This window comes from Nicotiana tabacum, chromosome 11 (assembly GCF_000715075.1).
Source record: "Nicotiana tabacum cultivar K326 chromosome 11, ASM71507v2, whole genome shotgun sequence".
NCBI lineage: Eukaryota > Viridiplantae > Streptophyta > Magnoliopsida > Solanales > Solanaceae > Nicotiana > Nicotiana tabacum.
This window is the reverse complement of record NC_134090.1, coordinates 15,870,116-15,881,289: the sequence shown is the minus strand read 5'-3', so window position 1 is coordinate 15,881,289 and position 11,174 is coordinate 15,870,116. Positions and strand designations below refer to the sequence as shown.

General features: G+C 42.3%; 1 protein-coding gene across 1 annotated transcript; it reads left to right on the top strand.

Moving 5' to 3' along the window:
- Positions 1-6,892: 6,892 nt before the first annotated feature.
- LOC107792198 (uncharacterized) lies at positions 6,893-10,635 on the top strand. The gene is made up of 2 exons (XM_075224114.1): positions 6,893-7,395; positions 10,596-10,635. The coding sequence occupies exons 1-2, from the start codon at positions 6,893-6,895 to the stop codon at positions 10,633-10,635; spliced, it is 543 nt and encodes a 180-aa protein (XP_075080215.1).
- Positions 10,636-11,174: the final 539 nt, after the last annotated feature.

Below are 11,174 nucleotides of genomic sequence, written 5' to 3'. Positions count from 1 at the left end.
GCCTAAGCCCGAGCCGAGAAGCCTGCCAAGAGACCTCATGTTCAAGCTTTTGATGATAAAATCCAAGAAAGGGTGTCCTGGGGAGAGAATGAGAAAAAATATCGAGCCGCGATTCACACCTTGGAAGAGAAGCCAAGAAACATGTAATTCAATAATGATCTCCAGGCGTAAGAAGCTGAAGGTGAAAGAAGAAGGTTAGCCCAAAAGAATGAAGCTCTCCGAGCCCAAGTTCGAAAAATGAGAATAGCAGCTGAGAACCCGGGTAGAAGCAGAAAAAATGAAAAGTTCATCTACAGCCTTACGCAAAGAGTGCGTGACTATGATGATGATTTGCAAAAGACTGAAGCGAAACTAGCAAATGCCCGAGCGAAGTTAGGTAAGAATGTGGAGGGACGGGCCAGTTTCGTTCGGCAACTGAAGGAGAAGTATGACAAAGGAATGGTGAGTATAAAGAAAAAGGTCAATGTCCTTGAGAATGAAATGGCCAAGCAGGCGAGAGACTTCAAAGAAGAAAGGGAGCACTGCCATACCCTGATGTCACGGCTAGAGAAAGACCTGTAGCAGCTTCAAGAGCAAAATCATACAGTTGAATAAGTTTTGGATGCCATCTCAGCAGATTGGACGATTGCTACAGGAGAAGGGCATTATCAGGGAAAGGGTTAGAAGAATTGTGGACTACATTGTGATGAAGTGCAATGAGTGTGAAAACATGACCAGGTCCATGTTCTTCACATCAGTTATGACTTTTGTCCGACAGATCATGGATGACTTGTTCTGCCTCCAAGAAGATATGGCGCAAAGGTTCGCAGCAAGGCCAACTTGAGTAGTAGTTGAGGCACTTATGTATTCTTGACTTTGTTTGTTTGATGTCTGTATTTTGTTTTCGAGTCTGTACTGTCAGTTTCTTCTAAGTTTGCTAGTTCATTTTCGAGTCTATATTTTCAGTTTTCTTTTGAAGTTGTTGGTCCACTCAACGAGTCTGTCAGTCTTTATGTTTAACTTTGTAGGGGAAGTTGTTGTAATCAAGATGTTTTATTTTATGAAAATTTGAAAACCCCAAAAATATTTTTTATTTATTTTATTTCGCACCTATTCCCAAACTATACTTGGTCTGATTCATATGGCGTCATGATACGTAGGTAATCCCCATAGGATTCGATCATAACCATGAAATGAAAAAAGAAAAAGAGAGGAGAGAAAACAAAAGAAAAAAAAGAGAAAAAACTGTGGGGAAGAAATAATGGCAAAACAAGAGAGGAAAATGAGAGGGCAAAAGAATAAAAACAAGGATCAAGCTAAAGCAGGAGTGGACAAAAAAAGAGAAAGAGACTGCAGAAAGGAAGTTAGTGAAAGCCGGGATGACGCAAGCGACCGTTCAAATGCATAATAAAAATGGTTAACTGCTTAGGTGCATTGCATCCCCAACGTGCGGTTGCCTATCTGCTAAGCTCTGAATTGCTAACAAGTTTGCTTGTTGTCATCTAGTCCAGGCAGGCAGTTAGTTTGTTTGGCATTATGGCAACTCACCCATACAACACCTGGTCCAAAGACAAGTTGATCATGGCTGGCCAAGAACTTGATGCAAGTGTTATTGATCCGTCAAGGGAGGGGGAAGAGTCTGATGTTAATCTGAAAGAGGAGATACATAAGTTGAAACATCAAATGGCAGAGATGTACCAGGCATGGATGAAAGGGCATCCACCTCCATCAAACTCCGCCAACCCGGTTTCTGTCCCGCCACTGGCTCAATCCTAAGAACCTCCCACTGTTGATTCATCTCCAGGCTTTCCCCATTTCCACCACTATCAAGGCACCACTTCCCAGACCCTACAAGCACCACCACCCAAACCAATCCCATACCCCCCTCCACTAGTCACCCCTGTTTTCATAGCACCCCCACCCGCTATACTCCATCGATCCTCTAGTGAGCCCTTATTCCAGAACCAAGATAGCCAATACTATCCCCCGGAGCCTACTTTCAAGGCCCTAGATCATTACTCCTACACTCCTCGTTTTGACCTCCCAGTTGAGACTGAGAAACCACCAAAAAACCCAGAGTAGGAGGAGATGTTCATGAAGGTAAGAACCCTAGAACAATCATTCAGAAACATACAGGGATTGGGAGGCCAGGTGAGTGTAGCCTACAAAGATTTATGTCTATTTACCGATGTTCAGTTGCCTGTGGGTTTTAAGATGCCGAAGTTTGATTTGTATGACGGGCACAGAGACCCGATGGCCCATTTGAGGGGATTCTGCAGTAAAACGAGAGGAGCTGGTGGGAAAGATAAGCTATTGATGGCATACTTTAGCCAGAGTCTGAGTGGCGTGGCATTGGAGTGGTACACTCGTCAGGATCACAGCAGATGGTATACATGGGATTATTTGGCCAAAGCATTCGCTTATCATTTCCAATATAACATTGAGATTGTTCCAAATCGTTTGTCTCTGACTAAAATTGAGAACAAGCCTAGTAAATGTTTTAGAGAATATGGTTTTCGCTGGAGAGAACAAGCAGAAAGAGTTAACCCCCTGATGGAGGAGAGTGAAATGGTGGAGTACTTTCTGTAGGCTCTGGAGCCTACTTACTTTAGCCATCTGATATCGGCCATAGGCAAGTCTTTCAACGAGAGAGTGAAGATGGGTGGCATGGTGGAAGAAGGGCTTAAATCAAGCAAAATCATGAGCTACTCGGCAATCAAAGCAACTACCCAAGCCATTCAGAATGGTAATGGAGGAGTGATCGGAAAGAAGAAGAAAGAAGATGTGGTGACAATTGAATCAGGATCATGGTTTGGACCGAGGAGCCCGTCACACCATTATACTCAGCCTCGACCCCATCACCGAACCTACGCCCAAACCCCATACAATCCACCCCAGCATTACTTCCCATCATCAGATCCTCAGATTTCTGTCCACTATGCCCAGATATATACTCAACCTCTTGCCTACGCACAATGGCGTGCCCCAACACCACAAAACACCTACCCAGCTCCACAAAATGCTTACCCACCCCCACTAGCCTACCGAAACCCCACCGGCCTAGGTTTTCGACCTAATCCAGCGTTAAAAAAAAGAGGTTGCAGCGAAAGAAAACTTTTACCCCACTGGGGGAGTCTTATACCAGTTTATTCCAGAGATTGAGGCAGTTGGATATGCTGAGGCCAATTGAGTCGAAATTGCCAAAACCTCCTCCAAAGAATCTTGATTACTCCTTGAGCTGTGTATATTGTTCTGGTACTCCGAGGCATGATACAGAGAAGTTCTGGCACTTGAAAAATGCCATCCAGGAGCTCATCGACACAAACCGGATTGAAGTCCAAACTCCATAGGTACCCAACATCAATCAGAACCCATTACTAACCCATGAGGAAACAAACATGATCGAGATAGTACACAAGGAGGGGAAACCCAAGAAGCCCTCACAATCCGTTATGATGATTCGGTCTAGTGAGGTCAAGCCAACTAAAAAACCAACGGTTGAAGGATCAGTGAACAAGTTGAGCATGACAAACAGTGAGCCATCTGTGGTAGTTAAGAAAAGATTCCCGAATGATGCTGCAACAAAGTAGAATAAGTCAAAAGTGGTTGTGCCAGGTTGATGAGTAAGCCTATCATAATTGTAGAGGATGCCCTTACGGACCCTGTCATCATCAAGCCTGTAACCCAGTTACCGGTAGTCAATGTCAAGGCTATCCCATGGAACTACGAACGATTGATAGTGACCTATAAGGGAAAGTAAATGAAAGAAGAAGTCAATGAGTCCCAGGGATTAACTCGTTCGGGGAGATGCTTTTCCCCGGAAGAGTTAAGGAAAGCTAGAACATCCAGAGATAACCCAGTTCTAGTAAAGAAATCAGTCACTGAAGAAGAGGCGGATGAGTTTTTAAGAAAAATGAAGGTACAAGATTACTCCATCGTGGAGCAGTTGAGAAAGATGTCTGCTCAGATTTCCTTGCTATCATTGTTGATCCACTCAGACGAGCATCGACGGGCTCTGATGAAAATTTTGAACGAAGCTCATGTCCCCGACAAAATTTCAGTGAACTATCTGGAAAAGATTGCTAAAAAAATATTTGAGGTGAACAAGGTCACCTTCTCTGATGACGAGTTGCCTGTGGAAGGTACTGAACACAATAAAGCTCTCTATCTTACGATGAAATGCGAAGATTCTGTGGTCACCAGGGTATTAGTTGACAATGGTTCCAGTGCAAACATCTGCCTTCTTTCTACTCTGAACAAGTTGAAAGTTGATGATGAGAGAACTCACAAGAACAACATATGCGTTTGAGGTTTCGACGGTGGAGGAAAAGACTCGGTTGGTGATATAGTGCTTGAATTGACAATAGGACCGATGGAATTCACCATGGAGTTCTAGGTACTAAATGTAGCCGTCTCTTACAATTTGTTGTTATGTCGGCCTTGGATACATGCCGCCAAAGCAGTCTCATCCACTTTGCATCAGATGGTCAAGTTCGAGTGGGATAGACAAGAGATCGTCGTGAATGGTGAGGAGAATCTGTGTGCTCACAGTGATGCCTCCATCCCGTTTATTAAGGCTAAGGATGATAAAAGGCCCTAGAACTATCAAGTTTTTGAGACAGTGCCGGTCGAGAAGGTTCCAGAAGGGAAATGTGTTCCAACTCCAAAGATAGCCTCTGCATCCATCATGGTGGCCTCTGAAATACTAAAAAATGTCTTTGAGCCAGGTAAAAGTCTGGATGCATCCTTGCAGGGTATCATACAACCAATGTCCCTCCCTGAAAATTTGGGTACGTTCGGTCTTAGATTCAAACCTACAGCGGCAGATGTGAAAAGGGCTAAAAGGTTGCAACAGAAGGCGTGGGCACTTCCGAAGCCTATCCCGCATCTCTCCAGGTCTTTTGTCAAGCCCAGTGCCAGGAAATGCCTAGTGACGACAGTTCCAAGTTCTATGGTTGACATTGATGAAGAGTTGATTGAAAGGTTCTAAGGTTTGTTCGATGATATGAACATGGTAGAAGTTGGAGAAGGTTCTAGCAAAGCAGGCGTGCAGTTCGTCGGGCCGAATGTAAAGCTTAACAATTGGAAGGCTACTCCTCTCCCTACTCGGAAGGAGTCTTGGTAGTTTGTTTTGTTTTCCTTTCTATCTGGGCCATTCCAGGGTTGTGACCTAGATTTTTTATTTTCCGCTTGTTGATGTACAAACCCTGTTATCCTTTATTTTCAATGAAATGCAATTCCCTTTTCCATCATTCCTGATAGTTTTATTTTTGTTTTCTTTTTTTCTTTGTACAGTTCTTTTTATGATGGTTTCAATGACATGACATACATGAGGAATCTTCGGCCAAGTCTTAAAAGTCAATATAATTCTGAAATAATAATCCAAGAAATAGAATGTGATGATGAATCAGAATATGATGAGGATGAGGCCTTTGAAGAGATTAGTAAAGAACTAAATCATTTTGAATAAAAAACCCAAGCCTAATCTGAACGATACGGAAGCAATCAATCTAGGGGACCCAGATAATGTCAGAGAAACTAAGAAAAGTGTCCATCTTGAACCGCAAAACAGGGAAGAATTAATTAAAGCATTGTTTGAGTATAAGGATATTTTTGTATGGTCATATGATGACATCCCAGGCTTGAGTACCAATTTGATGGTCCATAAATTGCCAATTGATCTAGCATTCCCTCCCGTCAAGTAGAAGTTGAGAAAGTTCAAAACTGACATGAGTGTGAAGATTAAAAAGGAAGTCGCAAAACAGCTTGATGCAAAGGTCATTCGAGTCACACGGTATCCCACGTGGTTAGCCAACATTGTGCCTGTGCCAAAGAAAGATGGTAAGACCAGAGTGTGTGTTGATTACCGTGACCTTAACAAAGCAAGTCCAAAGGACAATTTTCCACTGCCAAATATCCACATTTTGATTGACAATTGTGCCAAACACGAGATTGGGTCTTTTGTGGACTGCTATGCGGGGTATCATCAGATTTTAATGGATGAGGAATATGTGGAAAAGACAACATTCATCACATCGTGGGGAACATATTGCTACCGGGTCATGCCTTTTGGTTTGAAGAACGCTGGGGCAACTTACATGAGGGCAATGACTACCATATTTCATGACATGATACACAAGGAGATTGAGGTTTATGTGGATGATGTGATCATAAAGTCTAGGAAGCAGTCTGACCATGTCAGAGATTTGAGAATTTTTTTTCAGAGGCTCCGTAGGTACAATCTTAAGCTCAACCCTACAAAGTGTGCATTTGGTGTTCCATCTGGGAAACTGTTGGGGTTCATAGTCAGCCGACGGGGCATTGCATTGGATCCGTCAAAGATCAAAGCTATCTAGGAGTTACCACTACCAAAGAACAAGACCGAGGTAATGAGTCTGCTAGGGAGGCTGAACTACATCAACAGGTTTATTGCTCAGCTCACGATAACTTGTGAGCCCATATTTAAGTTACTAAAGAAGGATGATACGTTCAAATGGACTGATGAGTGCCAGGAGGCATTTGATAAGATCAAATAATATTTGTCAAACCCCCTTGTGTTGGTCCCGCCAGAACCTGGGAGACCTTTGATTCTTTATTTGACAGTCCTGGATAATTCATTTGGTTGTGTGTTGGGTCAGCATGACATCACTGGCAAGAAAGACCAAGCCATCTATTATCTCAGCAAGAAGTTCACATCTTATGAGGTTAAGTATACTCCCTTGAGAGGACATGTTGTGCCCTAACTTGGGTAGCATAAAAGTTGAAGCATTATTTGTCATCCTACACTACTTACCTCATTTCTCGCCTGGATCCTTTAAAGTATATCTTTCAGAAGCCCATGCAAACATGAAGGCTCGCAAAGTGGCAGATTTTGCTCATAGAGTTTAACATCGTATATGTGACTCAGACGGCGATGAAAGCCCAAGCTTTGGCCGATTACTTGTCCGAGAACCCGGTGGATGAAGAATATGAACCTTTGAGGACTTACTTTTCTGATGAAGAGGTAATTCATATTAATGAAGTCGAGAAGGATGAAAAGTCTAGTTGGAAACTCTTCTTTGATGGGGAAGCCAACATGAAAGGCGTTGGAATAGGAGTTGTACTCATTTCTAAAATAGGGCACCACTACCCTGTCACAACTCAGCTTTGTTTCTATTTTACCAACAACATGGCCAAGTACGAAGAATGTATTCTGGGTTTAAGGTTAGCTGTGGACATGAGAGTCCAAGAAGTGTTGGTTTTGGGAGATTCAGATCTGTTAGTGCACCAGATCCAGGGAGAATGGGAGGCCCGAGATTTGAAACTCATACCGTATCGACAATGTCTACAGGATATCTGTCAGCGGTTCAGATCAGTGGAGTTTAGGCATATCCCTAGGATCCACAATGAGGTTTCTGATGCTTTGGCTACTCTGGCGTCAATGTTACATCATCCAGATAAGGTTATGTTGACCCTTTGCATATTCAAGTCCACGATCATCATGCTTACTGTAACATGGTAGAAAAAGAACTTGATGGTGAACCTTAGTTCCATGATATTAGGGAGTACATCATGTCGGGGGTATATCCGGTATAAGCCACAGGGGATCAAAAGAGAACAATTTGGCGCTTGGCAAATAGATTTTTCTTTAGTAGAGGAGTTTTGTACAAAAGAACTCCAGATCTGGGATTGTTAAGATGCATAGATGCTAGACAAGCCACAACTATCATGACCGAAGTGCATTCCGGAGTCTGCGGGCCGCATATATGTAGGTATGTTCTGGCAAAGAAAATTCTTTGAGTAGGTTATTGTTGGCTCACCATGGAGTGAGATTGTATCAGTTTTGTGCGCAAGTGTCATCAATGCCAAGTACATGGAGATTTGATTCATTCTCCGCCTTCTGAATTACACACAATGTCCGCACCAAGAACCTTTGTTGCTTGGGGTATGGATGTCATCGGACCAATTGAGCTAGCAGCATCCAATGGACACAGGTTCATTCTAGTGGCCATTGAATATTTCACTAAGTGGGTTGAAGCTAAAACTTTCAAATCTGTGACCAAGAAGGCAGTGGTCGATTTTGTTCATTCAAATATCATTTGTCGATTTGGAATCCCAAAGGTGATCATCACAGATAAAGGTGCTAATCTTAACAGTCATCTGATGAATGAAGTGTGTCAACAGTTTAAGATTACACATCAAAATTCTACCTCATACTGCCCCAAGAAGAATGGAGCAGTCGAGGCAGCCAATAAGAACATAAAGAAGATACTTGGAAAATGGTGCAGGGTTCCAGGAAATGGCAAGAGAAGTTGCCCTTTGCTTTGTTGGGCTATCGCACTACTATTCGCACTTCAGTATGTGCAACTCCTTTTTTGTTGGTATATGGCACTGAAGCAGTGATACCTGCGGAAGTTGAAATTCTATCCCTTCGAATTGTTGCAGAAAACGAGATTGATATTGATGAGTGGGTCAAAACCCGTCTAGAACAATTGAGTTTGATTGACGAGAAAGGATTGGTAGCAGTGTGTCATGGCCAGTTGTATCAAAAGAGAATGGCAAGAGCATACAACAAGAAGGTGCGTCCATAAAAATTTGAAGTGGGTCAACAAGTATTGAAATGCATCCTTCCATATCAGGCTGAAGCGAAAGGCAAGTTCGCCTCAAATTGCCAGGGGCCGTTCATTTTAACAAAAGTGTTGTCCAATGGTGCTTTATGTTTAACTGATTCAGAAGGCAAATATGTAGATATGGCTATCAATTCTGATGCAGTCAAACGATATTATGTATGATTTCTTTGGTTTGTCTAAATTGTTGTGTATACTTGGCATATTTTGAAGTTTGGAATGACGAAGGCATTTTATTCTGCTATCTAAACACTTTATCCTTTGATACCCCCTTGAGCCTTATTTATTTCCTTTCATACCCCTCTTTTGAAATCAGTAGCAAAATTTAGAGACGCGAACACAAAAGATAAAGAAAAGAATGGAAAAGAGTGAAAAAAGAGTGAAAAAAGAAAAAAAGAAGAGAAAAGAAAAGGAAAAAGAAAGAAATAAAAAGAAAAGAGAAACGTAACAACAACAAAGCAATTCCTATATCATGAACTATGTTCGACCTGATTCCTTTTAAGGATACGTAGGCAGCCTCACGGTTCGGTCTTATCAAAATAAAAATTCAAAAGTCCCCGAGCAAAGAAACTGGGGCAGGAGTTGCATTTGTTGTAAGAGATCTGATTCCAAAAGTTGTAATTTTAAACCCATTCAAGTTGTTTTGAGCCTTTGTGATATCCTTTCTTTTTAACCCTATCCAAAAGCCCACATTACAGTCCAAAGAAAGACCTTTCGATCAGTCTTCGAGAGAGGCCAAGTCGAGCAAGTAGAGGTGCAATTCATATCAGGGGCAACACTTCGGTCTAAGCAGGAAAAATGAAAAATGAGAGAGTCTTATTGGTGAAAACCCTCATGGGCACCGTAAGGCGACAGAAAGCTAAGAGAAATTAAAAAATGAGAGAGTCTTACTGGTGAAAACCCTCACGGGCACCCTAAGGCGATAGTGAGTTGAGAGATGAATAAATGAGAGTGGTTTGCTGGTGAAAACCGTTCAGGGCACCACAAACCGAATAAGGTTAATGACTTTGCAAAGGAATCAGACCGCGGGAACCTTGGGCATAAGTGTGAAAACTGAAAAAGGATTGACTGAATGGGCTAGGCTGTTTAATTCGAAGTGCATGTCATGATCATTGATGCCAGCAGCCTCACTCAGATTAGTCCCTTTTCCTTTACTTCTTCAAACAGTCCTTTTGTTTTGATTCTTTCTTCTCTATTCATAATTCTCGAAGTCATTGCATTTCATTTCCTTCTGGGTCTACTCTTCTAAGGCTCTTTCAATGTTAGCCTTGCTAAGCAAAAGTAAGGATTGCAAAGCTTATTACCAACTTCCAAATTGCACAGAAGCAAAATGCGGCCACAACATACCAGAAATAGCCCAATGAAAAAATGGAAAATAAGGTGTTAGCCATGGTTCAAGTGATCAAGTGGTTTCGTGGAATTGTGGGGAGAAATATAGAATTTCAGATGGGAGAGACAGACATTTTAAAATAGCAGGCTGATTATAGGGCACTCGGGTCATTCAAGCTTTAATGGCTAAGGATTAATCAGAAGGTGAAATAACTTTTTGCCAGTCAGATGCAGCTGAGCAGAACAAAGCATGGCAGCGGAAAGGCTACCCTTAGCAAGAATGCCACAAACTAACCACCACATTTTCAACTGACAAGATTTTTCTTTGATTGAAACAAGGGTAGGAAATTTCGTTTGTTTCGGAGAAACCCTCTGTGAGGAAAGCAGGTGGCAGACAGGCTCGGTAGTAAGCTCCAGTATCCTCCTGGATAAGAGAATTTAGTAAGTTTTGAGATCCTTACAAATGACAAAGGTCTGACAAGAGGTCTACTTTTGGGAAGTATAATTTGGCATTTGAGCTTTTCACTTTTGAGATGAGGCTTGGTTTGAAATTTTCAGGATAGAGGAATTTAGTTTAGAATGTATTTTGATAACAAGAAATCAGTTAACACTCAGAGATGTTCCCAATGTCAAGCTAGGGCAGAAAAATGTCTTTTGTTTTGTCTGCTTCGTTGAAATCAGGTGCCCACCTGAAGAACCAGGGAAGACAACACGAGTTTAAAAAATAGAAAGCAGTTCATGTTCAAGAAATCAGGCACCCACCTGGAGAAACAATGGAAGACAATTCAAAGGAAAAGCAGTCTCAAGAGAAAGCAGTTCAGGTTCAGCAATCAGGTGCCCACCTGGAGAACAAGGGAAGACGACACAAGCTCAAAGGAAAGCAGGTCAAGCTCAGCAATCAGGCGCCCACCTGAAAAGCAAGGGAGAATGGTGCAAGTTTCTAGGGAAAACAGTTTCAAGTAGCAAGAGAAGATGGTTCGAGTGTTGGCAATCAGGCGCCCGCCTGGAAAACAAGGGAAGACAATTCAAGTTTCAGAGGAAAAGAATACAATTCAAATGTTGGTAATCAGGCACCCACCTGGAGAACAAAGGAAAAGCAGCAATGTTCAAAGGAGGACGGTTCAAGTTCAGCAACCAGGAGCCTACCTGGAGAACAAGGGAAAGCATGTCAAGTTTCGAGGGAAAAGCAGTGCAAGTGCTGGAAATCAGGCGCCCACCTGGAGAGCAAGGGAATACAGTTAAACTTTTGGCAATCAGGAG

Coding starts and splice junctions, on each gene's coding strand:
- LOC107792198 (XM_075224114.1), top strand. CDS start 6,893: ATGAAAGCCCAAGCTTTGGCCGATTACTTGTCCGAGAACCCGGTGGAT. Junction 7,396..10,595: donor GATGCTTTGGCTACTCTGGC/GTCAATGTTACA, acceptor CGTTGAAATCAG/GTGCCCACCTGAAGAACCAG.